The sequence below is a fragment of the Antennarius striatus genome, chromosome 9 (genome assembly GCF_040054535.1).
Source record: "Antennarius striatus isolate MH-2024 chromosome 9, ASM4005453v1, whole genome shotgun sequence".
Classification (NCBI taxonomy): Eukaryota; Metazoa; Chordata; class Actinopteri; order Lophiiformes; family Antennariidae; genus Antennarius; species Antennarius striatus.
This window is the reverse complement of record NC_090784.1, coordinates 13,419,011-13,429,754: the sequence shown is the minus strand read 5'-3', so window position 1 is coordinate 13,429,754 and position 10,744 is coordinate 13,419,011. Positions and strand designations below refer to the sequence as shown.

Genomic DNA, 10,744 nt, shown 5'->3' with positions numbered 1-10,744 from the left:
ACAGAATTCTGTGCACGCTTATTTTATACTTGTTTGAGACTCACCTCTGAACAAATGTCATTGTGATGATTTTCTCTGCTAGAAAATGAAATTGGGTTACCACCAGCACTGCATTGTTTGAGTCTGTTATTGATCGTGATACACAAGTCTTAAACAAGAGCGCCCTCTGCTGGGTAAAGAAAACACGTACTGTAACAAAATACAGTACAAGCATGACCGATGCATTCACTGAGTTAGAGATACATTGAAAACATAAATGTTAGCACAGTTACACAGTATGGCTCTTTAAAAATTTTTTATTTCATACATAACTTTTATTTCAATACTGTAACCTAAATATTTTATCAGTGCATGGAGAATTGAAATATAAATACATTGGACCTCTTTTTCCATGAAATGAGACAAACTGAACTGGTCCGTTCAAATTATACTAAAACCAAGAACATATCGGTGAAACTCATCAAAAATAGTAGAAAAAACCTATTAATGCATCCATAATTATCCAATCCATGCATCTATCTTGTGGGAAGCGTCTGAAACAAGACTATTGTTTGTTATCCAAAGCTGTTAAATCAATCAAATGTTTCATCTCATCCAACAAGCTTCTTCAGTTCTTCCAACTTGAAACTGAAGAAGCCTCTTGGATGAGAGGCGAAACATCTTCAAGAAACTGTCTTATAATCCACTGGTTTGATTTAAACACCTTTGGATAACTGAGAACCTACACAGACAACTGTTGTTTATTGTTTCAAAGTTCATCATGTCGGTAGACAAATTCCCTTGAAGATATGAAGCCATCTTTGTCTTCATCCTCGTTGTTGAAGATGTCGTCTACCATCAACTCATGATGTGTATCATTCTGTGAGTATCCATGTTTCTCAAATTCTTTCTTCAGGTACTCTTTCACCTGTAATGCAAGTAGAACAACAATGACAGTAACACATGTACAGTATGTCTACTATTAGTAGAACTGCATAAAGAAAGGCAGTTGAAATAATTCCTCACCTCCTGTTTGGAGAGCTTCCAATCATTATTAAGATCCATGTCCTGGAAAGAGTCATGTGATCTGGGACCATTTTGGATGTCCATGAGCTCAATGTCAAAAACGAGGGTACTGCTTGGAGGAATTTTCCCTGTGAACAAATAAAAAGCACAGATATTGTGTGAAACTGAAAGACAGGGAGGTTTTAATAAACAGACCTCTTCGACGTGGCTACGTTACCTTTTCCTTCCTTTCCATATCCCAAAGTTGGAGGAATAGTTAGTTTCCTTCGCTCTCCTGTGCACATGTTCTGCAGACCCTTATCCCAGCCCTTGATCACCTCTTGGCTCCCGAGAGTAAACCAAACTGGCTGCTGATTCCCATCTCTATGGCTGAAAAAAATTACAAAGATCCATTACAGATTATGAGAAATGAAAGTCCAGATGACAGATACCACAAGATGTGAATGGTTTTCATATTAACTACTTGGAACAGGAACCAGCAATTAGTGGGATAGTTTTGTAGTCCTGTGAAAAGGGACTGGACCACCCTAGACTTGTATTTGATGTGTTTCTCAATCACACAAAACTGTGTGATTAAATATAAAACATATCTCCTCAATCTTTTTCATAAGAGATATTACCCAGTAACTATCACATATATTAACCAATAAATCTGTGAAACTGTGAGAAAATATTTGTCTCTCTGAACATGGCTTGTGCCACATTTACCATCAATTTCTGCAACTAAGCACAAGTAGGAACTGAAGATCCATCTCTGACATCACTTTTCTTTGCGGAACCGCTTTAGTGCAGCCTCAGTGGATGGTTTGTGAGTATGAACATTTGTTTCATGATGCCCCATCACAGCATCTCAAAGGAATTAAGGTTCAAACTTTAACTAGGCCACTCCAAACCTTCACTTTTATTCCCTTTTAGCCTTTCAGAAGTATAATTACTTATATGCTTGATATCTGCTTTTGAGGCATGGTCCACTTGCACTTCAGCTTTAACTCACAGATTGATGAAAGGATTTCCACCCACAAAACAGGGGAAAGAATAATTCATATTCCTTCATTTCCAATTAAACCTGGCCCTGAGGGAGAAAAGTATCCCCACAACTCTGCTCCACCACCTTCATGCTTGAATGTTCTTTTTGTACATCCAAACAGAAGAGTATTCTCTTAAAAGCTTACCGAACTTGTGTTGTGGCAAAATTTAAATTAACCTTCATTTTTTCTGGGCTAGCTGTGGCTTTCATCTCAGCTCTCTTCCAAAGATGCTATTTTTGTCCAGTGCTTCTAGAATGGTGGGGCCGTGAACACTGACCTTTACTGAGGTGAGAGAGGCCTTCAGGTTCTTGGACATGTCTTTACTCCACACATGGAGGGATTTTGGACTTTTACACGTCTTAAGATATCTATCACTGCTCCAAGCCCTCTCTAGTTGGAGATAACATATCTCATCGTGGATTACAATCACCTTGTTTATTATGGCATCATGTGCAACTGATGAAACCTCCTGGTTAACTTCATTCTTCTGATAACGAGTTGGATGAACAGGGTTAGTATGAATCAGTCCCAGGTGTCAGATGTCCAGCTGAACGCAGCTATTTATGCAATTTGGATTTTTTTTTTTTTAAATATTAGCAACCTGGATACTGGATAAACATTTTAAATAAAGTATCATTTAAAACGTGTATTTTGTAATTACTGAGGATATTTTTTATTTAAAGTTTTGATGAGAAATCCAACAGTTTTGAATTAGATGTACAAAAACGTCCTCTCAGCAAAACTACTGGAGACCCGAACAGCATTTCTGACAGCATTTTTTAGCAAAGTTTCCGGTAACAAATTACCTGGAATGAAACAGGGTGCCATTACTCTCCAAGAATCCTTCGTAATGAACAAGCAGCATGTCTCCATATTTTGATTTGCGTTGACACATGAAGGGTTTGTGTAAAACCTCAATTTTCACTTCTGGTTCAGGCAGTTTACCTCCAGTGACACACACCAACAGCGAGGAAAATAAGAAAAAAATATAAAAAATAATCATTGTGATCCCAAAAAAGCTCTCCTAATCAAAAACAATGGGAAAAAATGATTTCAACATGTCCATCAAATACAACATTTAAATAGAAATATGACAAAAATGTCATCTACGTGGCAGCCAACTTCTGCAATGAAACGTCCACAGTTTCGCTAGCTGCCCGCCTCCTTTTGCTGTCCATCCATCCATTGGATACATTTATTCTGAATACCCGCCCTTTTAATTTTTTTTCTTGTTTGATTGGTGACTCTTTGTGTCGATCACCAGAGTCACGCTTTACGGCCCTGCGTTCCCCTCCGACGTAAACGACTGGACGTCGTCGGCCTCTCGCACGGCCAGCAACAGCAGAATTCACGAAAAGTTTACGCACTTTATTTACGTAGCTGACATGGAAAGAAGAGGACGTTACTCCACAAATCACATTCTGGGCCCGATGGAGTCACTGCAGTCAGCTGTGTTTCATATATTGTTATGATTAACAAGTAATGAACGGAAAAAACACGTAATTAAAAAATGGAAGGAATTCTATATAAATGGACCAATTACATAAGCGGTGAGTAGATCCCTTGGTTGTTGTGTATTTTCCCGTACAATGTTAGTGCTCTTGTTGAGACAGCTAGCTAGCATGACAGCGTCACTTGTATCGAGTTGGAGATAGCGTTAACAGGCAACAGGCAAGCTAGCCGCAGCTAAGCCAGCGTCCGATTCAGTTATCGGTGCTGACGATCGATCCCCTCTAAACTATCAAGAATCATTTGACTTTGGTTTAATTATATATGAAACGAAACGGGAGGTAATTGTTTTTATAAAGCGTTTAGCCGTAGTGCTCATTAATACACCCAGCCCCCCTCATTTTGTTGTAATAGCGCTAATCAGATTTAACAACTAAATATCGAAGCTTGGGGCTTAATTCCACCGCGGTTTACCAAGCTAAACACGGAGCAGTATTTAAAGTAATTAGGTCGCTTCATTGCTGTAAACGAAAGGTTCTTAATAAAAGCATCATTTTCAGGTTGGCAACCTCGTTGGTTCGTGCTCAACGGAGGAACGCTGTCTTATTATGATTCTCAAGAAGATGCCTGGAAAGGTTGCAAGGGCAGTATTAAGATATCTGTTTGTGAGATCCAAGGTTAGTCTGACCCCCTTTCTTCTGCTCACTGTGTTTCCGTCTGTGTGTCTCGTCTGATGCTCGATCGTTCTTCTGACAAAGTGTTTTCTTGTTTTCCGTTTTATGAATAGTTCATTCCTCTGACTCGACCCGCGTTGACCTGACCATACCTGGAGAGCAGTACTTTTACCTGAGAGCCATCAATGCAGCTGAGAGGCAGAAATGGCTGGTGGCTCTGGGAACAGCCAAAGCTTGTCTGACAGACAACAGAACAAAGAGGGAAAAGGGTATTTGGATTTCATAACTTTTAAATATATACGACATTGTTCTCGCACAAGTAGTAAGTTATTGTACGACTATAAGTCTTTTGAAAATGTTGATTCATTTTGGTGTTTTTATTTATTTCAGAGCTCCAGGAGAACACGGAGGCGCTGAAAACTAAGATGTCAGAACTCAGATTGTACTGTGACCTTCTTCTCCAACAAGTTAACAAGATCAAAGAGAATGATGAGCTGGCAGACACAGCAGAGGTAAGGTTCAGATGAGACGGTGAAATAAGAGAAGCTGTGGGTGGTGTGCATCTACATACAGCCTATTGGTAGAAGAATTTAATACCAGTGTGGGGTTTTTTTTTTAAAATGTAGTTTTATACAATTAGGCACAATTTTACTAAACATACTCAGCAGTTGTTACATGTAGGGTGGGGTGTTATGTGGTAGTGTCAGCTAATTTGTATGTTTGCATGTCTTTACAGACAAGCGTCGACACAGGAAACATTGTGAAGTCTACATGCACTACTTTCCTTAAGACACTTGAGGAATGCATGCAGATAGCAAATCATACTTTCAGTCCAGATATGGTAACACAGAGTCCTCCGGGATCGCCTCCAGTAGCAGCAATCAAACCTCAAAAGGTGTGGAAGTACTCCTGTGTCTAATCAGATGACAAAATTGAACTAGAATACACTGTTCTGGATTTTCTCACAAATAAATACACTCTATAATCTCATTTTATTTCTCCAACAGATAAAACCAGTTGACAATTTAAGTCAAAATCTTGTAGAAAAGTAAGTTCCTTTTGATAACTGTCATATTGATTTTGAAAGTCATGTGTATAAAAATACACAACTTAAATCCTATTTTATATGTACTCTGTTGTCACAATAACATTTTGTAATGAATGTTGCTTTTTTTATGACAATAGGTTCAGTCACCGGTTATACCATATTTGCCCAACAGAATGGTTAGGCTTTTAGAATTCACATCATGTTTTAAAATTTATTCCAGATGGAGTAATGTGGCTGAAACTTCAGGAGAAGGAAACACACAAGAGAACCAGATAGTTGACTCTGGAACCAAGGGACCGGATGGACCAGATAGACCAGAGCACCATTATTCCCCATCAGGAAATTCAGGTATTCCAACTCTCCAACCAAACCGGCATACCATTTTAAAGAGAATCACACCAGGCTGAAGGAGTCTGCTGGTTGTGTGCACTTCATCTGAACTGATGTGCACTGATTGTTGCCTTTTATGAAGCACCTTGGCAGTGGTCCGGAGGTGAACCGTCACGTTTCCACTTCCGGTTCACAGTCTGAACTTATATGTTGTTGGTTTGAATGTCTACACCCACAGTGCTCAGTAAAACAATACTTAGAATGTTTTCTAAAATGTAATGATGCTCTTGAGTTTTGTAATATAATTGTACTGAAACAGTAAAAGTAAGGATGAACTGAAGTCTTCATGTATCTGCACCAGCAGTGAAAGAAAAGGAATCATAGTTGAACAAAATGCAAAATTTTATTTGAAAATTTTGTAAATATAGTGTGAGGAAAAGTGATCTTTAGATTCTCTGTAATAGATTCCTCGACTGAAACCATGTCCTGGATGCTTGTCTTCTGTTTTTCTATTGTGTCATACAGAAATCAATGCTGCCAATGAAAAAAAAACAGTCCACAAGCAGCCAGTTGAAGTGACTTTACACACTACCCAGAATATCTCTGAGATTAAAGAATACGACCAACCGGCAGAGGAGGATGATCACGCTGATCAAAAGAAGGCAGAACACGAGGATCAGCATGGATTAGACCAAAATCAGGAGTATGTGAACAACAATAAGGAAGTCATCACCGTTTTAAACCCTCGACACCAACAGGAAGTTGTTAACAACCAAGAGGAAACTCAACATGCTGATAAGACATGCAGAGATTCAATGGGGTCAGAAGATGATGAGCAGGTGGAAACTTTCTTCAGCACAATGAGCCACAGGTATGAAAATGCTACTCAGGAAGGTCACATCCTTTAGAACACATTACTGTACTGATATTTACCTATGACAGTGTTTAGATTAACATATCTAACATATATGTAGTATTTTTGTCTTTGAGGCACTTCTTTACGTAGTTTATATATCAATTGTTACAGTCGTGTTGCATAGAAAATCTCTACAATATCATGTTTTGAAGGTTTTTAATTGAATCCATTTGAAGATGTCATGATAAGTGTTTTATATTAGTGTGTTCTCTCTTGATGACATGACACAGAGAGGCCCTCATCTGATATTTGGGTTTGTAAATATTTTTTGTTTCACTCTGTATTTCCAACATAGTTAACTTTCTATTTTAATGACTGAAGAGTGTTTCTGAGCAGTGGACTAGAATTTTATCATTTCTGTTATGTTTAGTAATTATGTAAACATAATTATAGTATCACTTTACGATTATGCAGCTCTTAAGAGGGAAATAAAGTATTAACATATTGAATGTGGGACAGTTTTAGAAAATAAACAGCTCTGTCAAGTTGTGACTATATAGCAGAATAGTCTCAGGTATTGTTCTTTACCAAATTGCATGACACTGTGAATATTTTCTCTGGACTGGTTTTGACCTTTATGTTCTTTTCTTCTCTGTTTGATATGATCAAATAAAAACTGAAATGGCGTACTTACTTTTAATACATTCTCTTTTTTGAATCTGTTCTACGTTTTTAGATTTAGTGATATAAGACTGGATGACGACAATGGTATCCCTACTCAAGAGTTTTTGGACTCATGCTATGCAATAGTACCTGTATTAGGTAGGCCGATTACTTTCAGTCTCTTCACATTTTAAACTTATTGTTTTTTCCTTTATCTTGATACACCACATATGTTCATTTCAGCCTTTATACCCTTCACAGGAAATCATCCTCATGTTTTTCTTTTCATTTGTGCATGCTGTCATTCATGTCTTCTTCAGTTGAGGAGGGGGTGAAATCTTTCTATCAAACTTTTTTCATGTCGTTTTCTTCTGATCCTGCATGTTCTAGATGGGTTTTGTTTTTTCTTGCTGGATTTATTAGTAACTCGAACAGGTGTGAGAGCTATAGCGGTTTCAGCCGGGTATTTAGGAGAGGGTGGATGAGATGGTTGGTAGTCAAGATTTATATGGTGGTGAAAGATATTAGTTACATAAAATTCAACAGCAGTGCTTAATGTACACATACATAATATTCACTTATTTTTCATAATAACCAGCTTTTATAATGGATATCTAGTCTTCATTCATAAATTAAATCCCGCTCATTTGTAGCTCTTCTCAACAAATGAATAATGTAATGATTTCTTGACATCGGTCCAGATACAAGTGTTTACATCCTGCTGGATTATTTTTTTTTAGGTCTGCAGATGTGTCACAAGGACGTTACAGTCTTAAAAAAATGTGTACTGAAAAGATAAAGTTCTTTTTTTTCCAACCAAGAAATGATCGTGGATTTTCTCTTCCCAGACAAACTGGGGTCGACAGTGTTTGCGCCAGTTAAAATGGATTTTGTTGGAAATATTAAGGTATGTCAGCACGTCCATTTCACTGCTTGATAAAAAGATTACATAATTATATAGATGTAATTACATGGTCCACTTTAACTTGAAAACCACAATAATAGTTCAACACTTCTGTCACCGCATTTGAAATCAAGTGACTTAATGAGGTTTGATAATAAGTCATCTGTAGTTCTGCCTTTGGCTCAAATTCAGACTACCTACCAGGGTCTGCTTCCAGCTCATGTCACTTTGTAAACCTTTCAGAAAATTCACCAGAAGCTGATGTCAGATCCTGACAGCTTCCCCACTCTGCAGTCAATCGTGCTTCATGAAGTCCACACAGATGTGGCCCAGGTTCGTAATTCGGCCACCGAGGCTCTGCTTTGGCTCACACGAGGTCTGAAGTTCCTCAAGGAGTTCTTGTCAGCAGTCAGTGCCGGACAGCAAGACATCCAGGGAGCGCTAAGTAAGTCTGCCTTCAATGATGAAAAAGTAGGGGTCCAAGAACAGGTACAAATACAAGTATACAGTGTGCATTCACGCATCAAAACTCGCGACTTCACCTCATCGCGGGTTTTGGTAGGCAGTCACGTTATACCGTATGTGCATTCTATTGGCTGACGGCATGCGGAAATACACTTGGTTCCGTCAGTCTTGGACTTCTGTGAGACACAAAGGTGCTTTAAACGGTTGATAAGAGTGTGGGAAAAGGCAATACAGATAAAAGGTGGTTTAATAGCAGTATGGGGAGGGTTCATAAACGTTGAAATTATTGCAGAATTTGTTATTCTCCTGCAAATAATGAGGGCGCACTGTACATCAAACTTTCTTGGTAATTTTCACAATTTCTCATGCTCCTTTTTCTTTTTCCTTCCTCAGATACTGCCTATGGAAAGACTCTTCGTCAATACCACGGATGGGTTGTGCGAGGTGTGTTTGCGGTAGGTGTTTCCTCCTCCTCACGAATGCTTTTTTTTTCTCGGAGGGTTACCTTTTCACTTTCCCATGTTTGTGCTGTCCCAGTTGGCCCTGAGGGCCGCCCCGTCCTATCACGGTTTCACCGCCGCCTTGGTGTCAAGCGAGGGTGACGAACTGAAGAAAGGCTTCACCAGCGGCTTGCAAAGGGACCTGGGAGTGTATCTGCCTGCCATGGAGCAGCAGCTGGCAATCATAGATGGCCTTTATGAAGAATACAACCTGGACTCAGATGAAGTGGTGTAGAACACGGATCTTAGTGATGATCCGACCTCAAGCAATGACCAACCCTGACCACAGGGGCAGAGTGGTATCCAAATGTCCATAGTAGATACCAGAAGGTCTAAGTGCATCCCGTGTACAGTTTAGTGTGAGCATGTCTGGTGTCAGTGTGGGTGTTTCCAGTGGTTTTAAACCTCTAACAATAGAGTGTCTAGGTTTGAAGAAGACATTACTGTGTAATTCTGAGCCCGTGAGGGTAAACAGATAAGATATGATTGTTTGCCAAAATAGACTGTCTGGGTCTTGTTTAATGTATCACTAACAGTATAGTGGGTTTATATCCTGTTATGCATACCCCAACCACAATTATAAATGGTGAAATCTTTTTGGGGTACACAATATGTCACTGTATTGTGGCTGTTTATGTACTTTACATGTTTAAAGGTACATACGTGTATTTGGCTCGACTGAACTGATTGGGGGTGAAGAGCTTTTTCAATCAAGATTGTCTGGCTTCCTAGAATGTGGTGTTGATTTTAACTAACACAAAGCACTCTAACTAAAAACAATGTCAGATGGATGTGCCCAACATATGCCTAATGTATGTAATGAAATTGCATACTGGGATTTTTTTTTTCTTGCACTAACTGTTGAAGTTTATTGGACGCTATCATCAAAATGATTTTGTTTCTGTCTCTAATTTTACAACAGGTCATGAAGGTTGATAATCTTTTTTTTATAATGTTTTTTTTTAATATATTGGAGACTTGGGACCAAATAGGAGCTGTCATGTGAATGGCTTTAGCCTCTGCTGCCTACAGTACCACACTACAATACCTGTACAGTGATGCTGTTTAAATACTGACTACTGCTAATTATTTATATGAACATCCTCTGCACAAACCTATGCATTGTCACAGTGTCTATTTATTATGTTTCACTTTATCAAGTTCACATTAAGGAATCAATGTCAACATGGCTTGGGTCTTGAATGCATGGCTTTGAAAGAGATGCTAATGGATGACTCTGAAGTATGATAGGCTAAGGCCTAGAAATCAATTAAGTTGATTAATAATCCTATAGGAGACAAATTATATATGTGAACATTAATTACTTCTTCATCTCTATACTGATAGTGAACAGTAATATCTTCTACATGTCTTTCAGTCTTGTCCATGCACTGTTCCATTTATACTTGAGTGTTCTTACCAGTTGTACTTACTTTACATCTGTTGATTTTAGCAGTGGGAAGTAGTGAGTGGTGGGCTCCCCCCTTCCTTTGGTTGTCTGTCCTTAGATCGATTGAGCCATTTAAACAATTGCAGGGACATCCACACAGGGATTTTGTACCGTGTTATACCGCACAGTGTTTTAAATTTGTTTTCATGTTGTGGTTTTCAGGAACTCATGCAGTAAAATTGCTTCAAATAAGTCCGGTTTACATCACAGACAAGCAACAAGTTGATTTTCTGAAAATGCAATGTCAATATTGCAAACATTTGACTTGTTTTTCTATGATTGTATATAAGATGCTATTTGGTATTTACATAATAAATAAGGTGATTCAAAATGTATTGAAATCAAATATAGTGATTTGTATATAAAACTGGT

General features: G+C 38.4%; 2 protein-coding genes across 2 annotated transcripts; one reads left to right on the top strand and one right to left on the bottom strand.

Annotated features, from left to right (window-relative positions):
* Positions 1-280: 280 nt before the first annotated feature.
* Positions 281-3,183, bottom strand: fkbp14 (FKBP prolyl isomerase 14). The gene is made up of 4 exons (XM_068323178.1): positions 2,840-3,183; positions 1,223-1,374; positions 1,006-1,133; positions 281-907 (listed from the first exon to the last, which is right to left on the bottom strand). The coding sequence occupies exons 1-4, from the start codon at positions 3,034-3,036 to the stop codon at positions 749-751; spliced, it is 636 nt and encodes a 211-aa protein (XP_068179279.1). The 5' UTR covers positions 3,037-3,183; the 3' UTR covers positions 281-748.
* A 154-nt stretch (positions 3,184-3,337) lies between these two features.
* plekha8 (pleckstrin homology domain containing, family A (phosphoinositide binding specific) member 8) lies at positions 3,338-10,707 on the top strand. The gene is made up of 13 exons (XM_068323175.1): positions 3,338-3,583; positions 4,043-4,159; positions 4,270-4,425; positions 4,547-4,668; positions 4,893-5,051; positions 5,164-5,204; positions 5,425-5,552; positions 6,060-6,405; positions 7,127-7,212; positions 7,902-7,960; positions 8,201-8,402; positions 8,816-8,877; positions 8,960-10,707. The coding sequence occupies exons 1-13, from the start codon at positions 3,544-3,546 to the stop codon at positions 9,155-9,157; spliced, it is 1,716 nt and encodes a 571-aa protein (XP_068179276.1). The 5' UTR covers positions 3,338-3,543; the 3' UTR covers positions 9,158-10,707.
* The last annotated feature ends 37 nt before the right edge of the window (positions 10,708-10,744 follow it).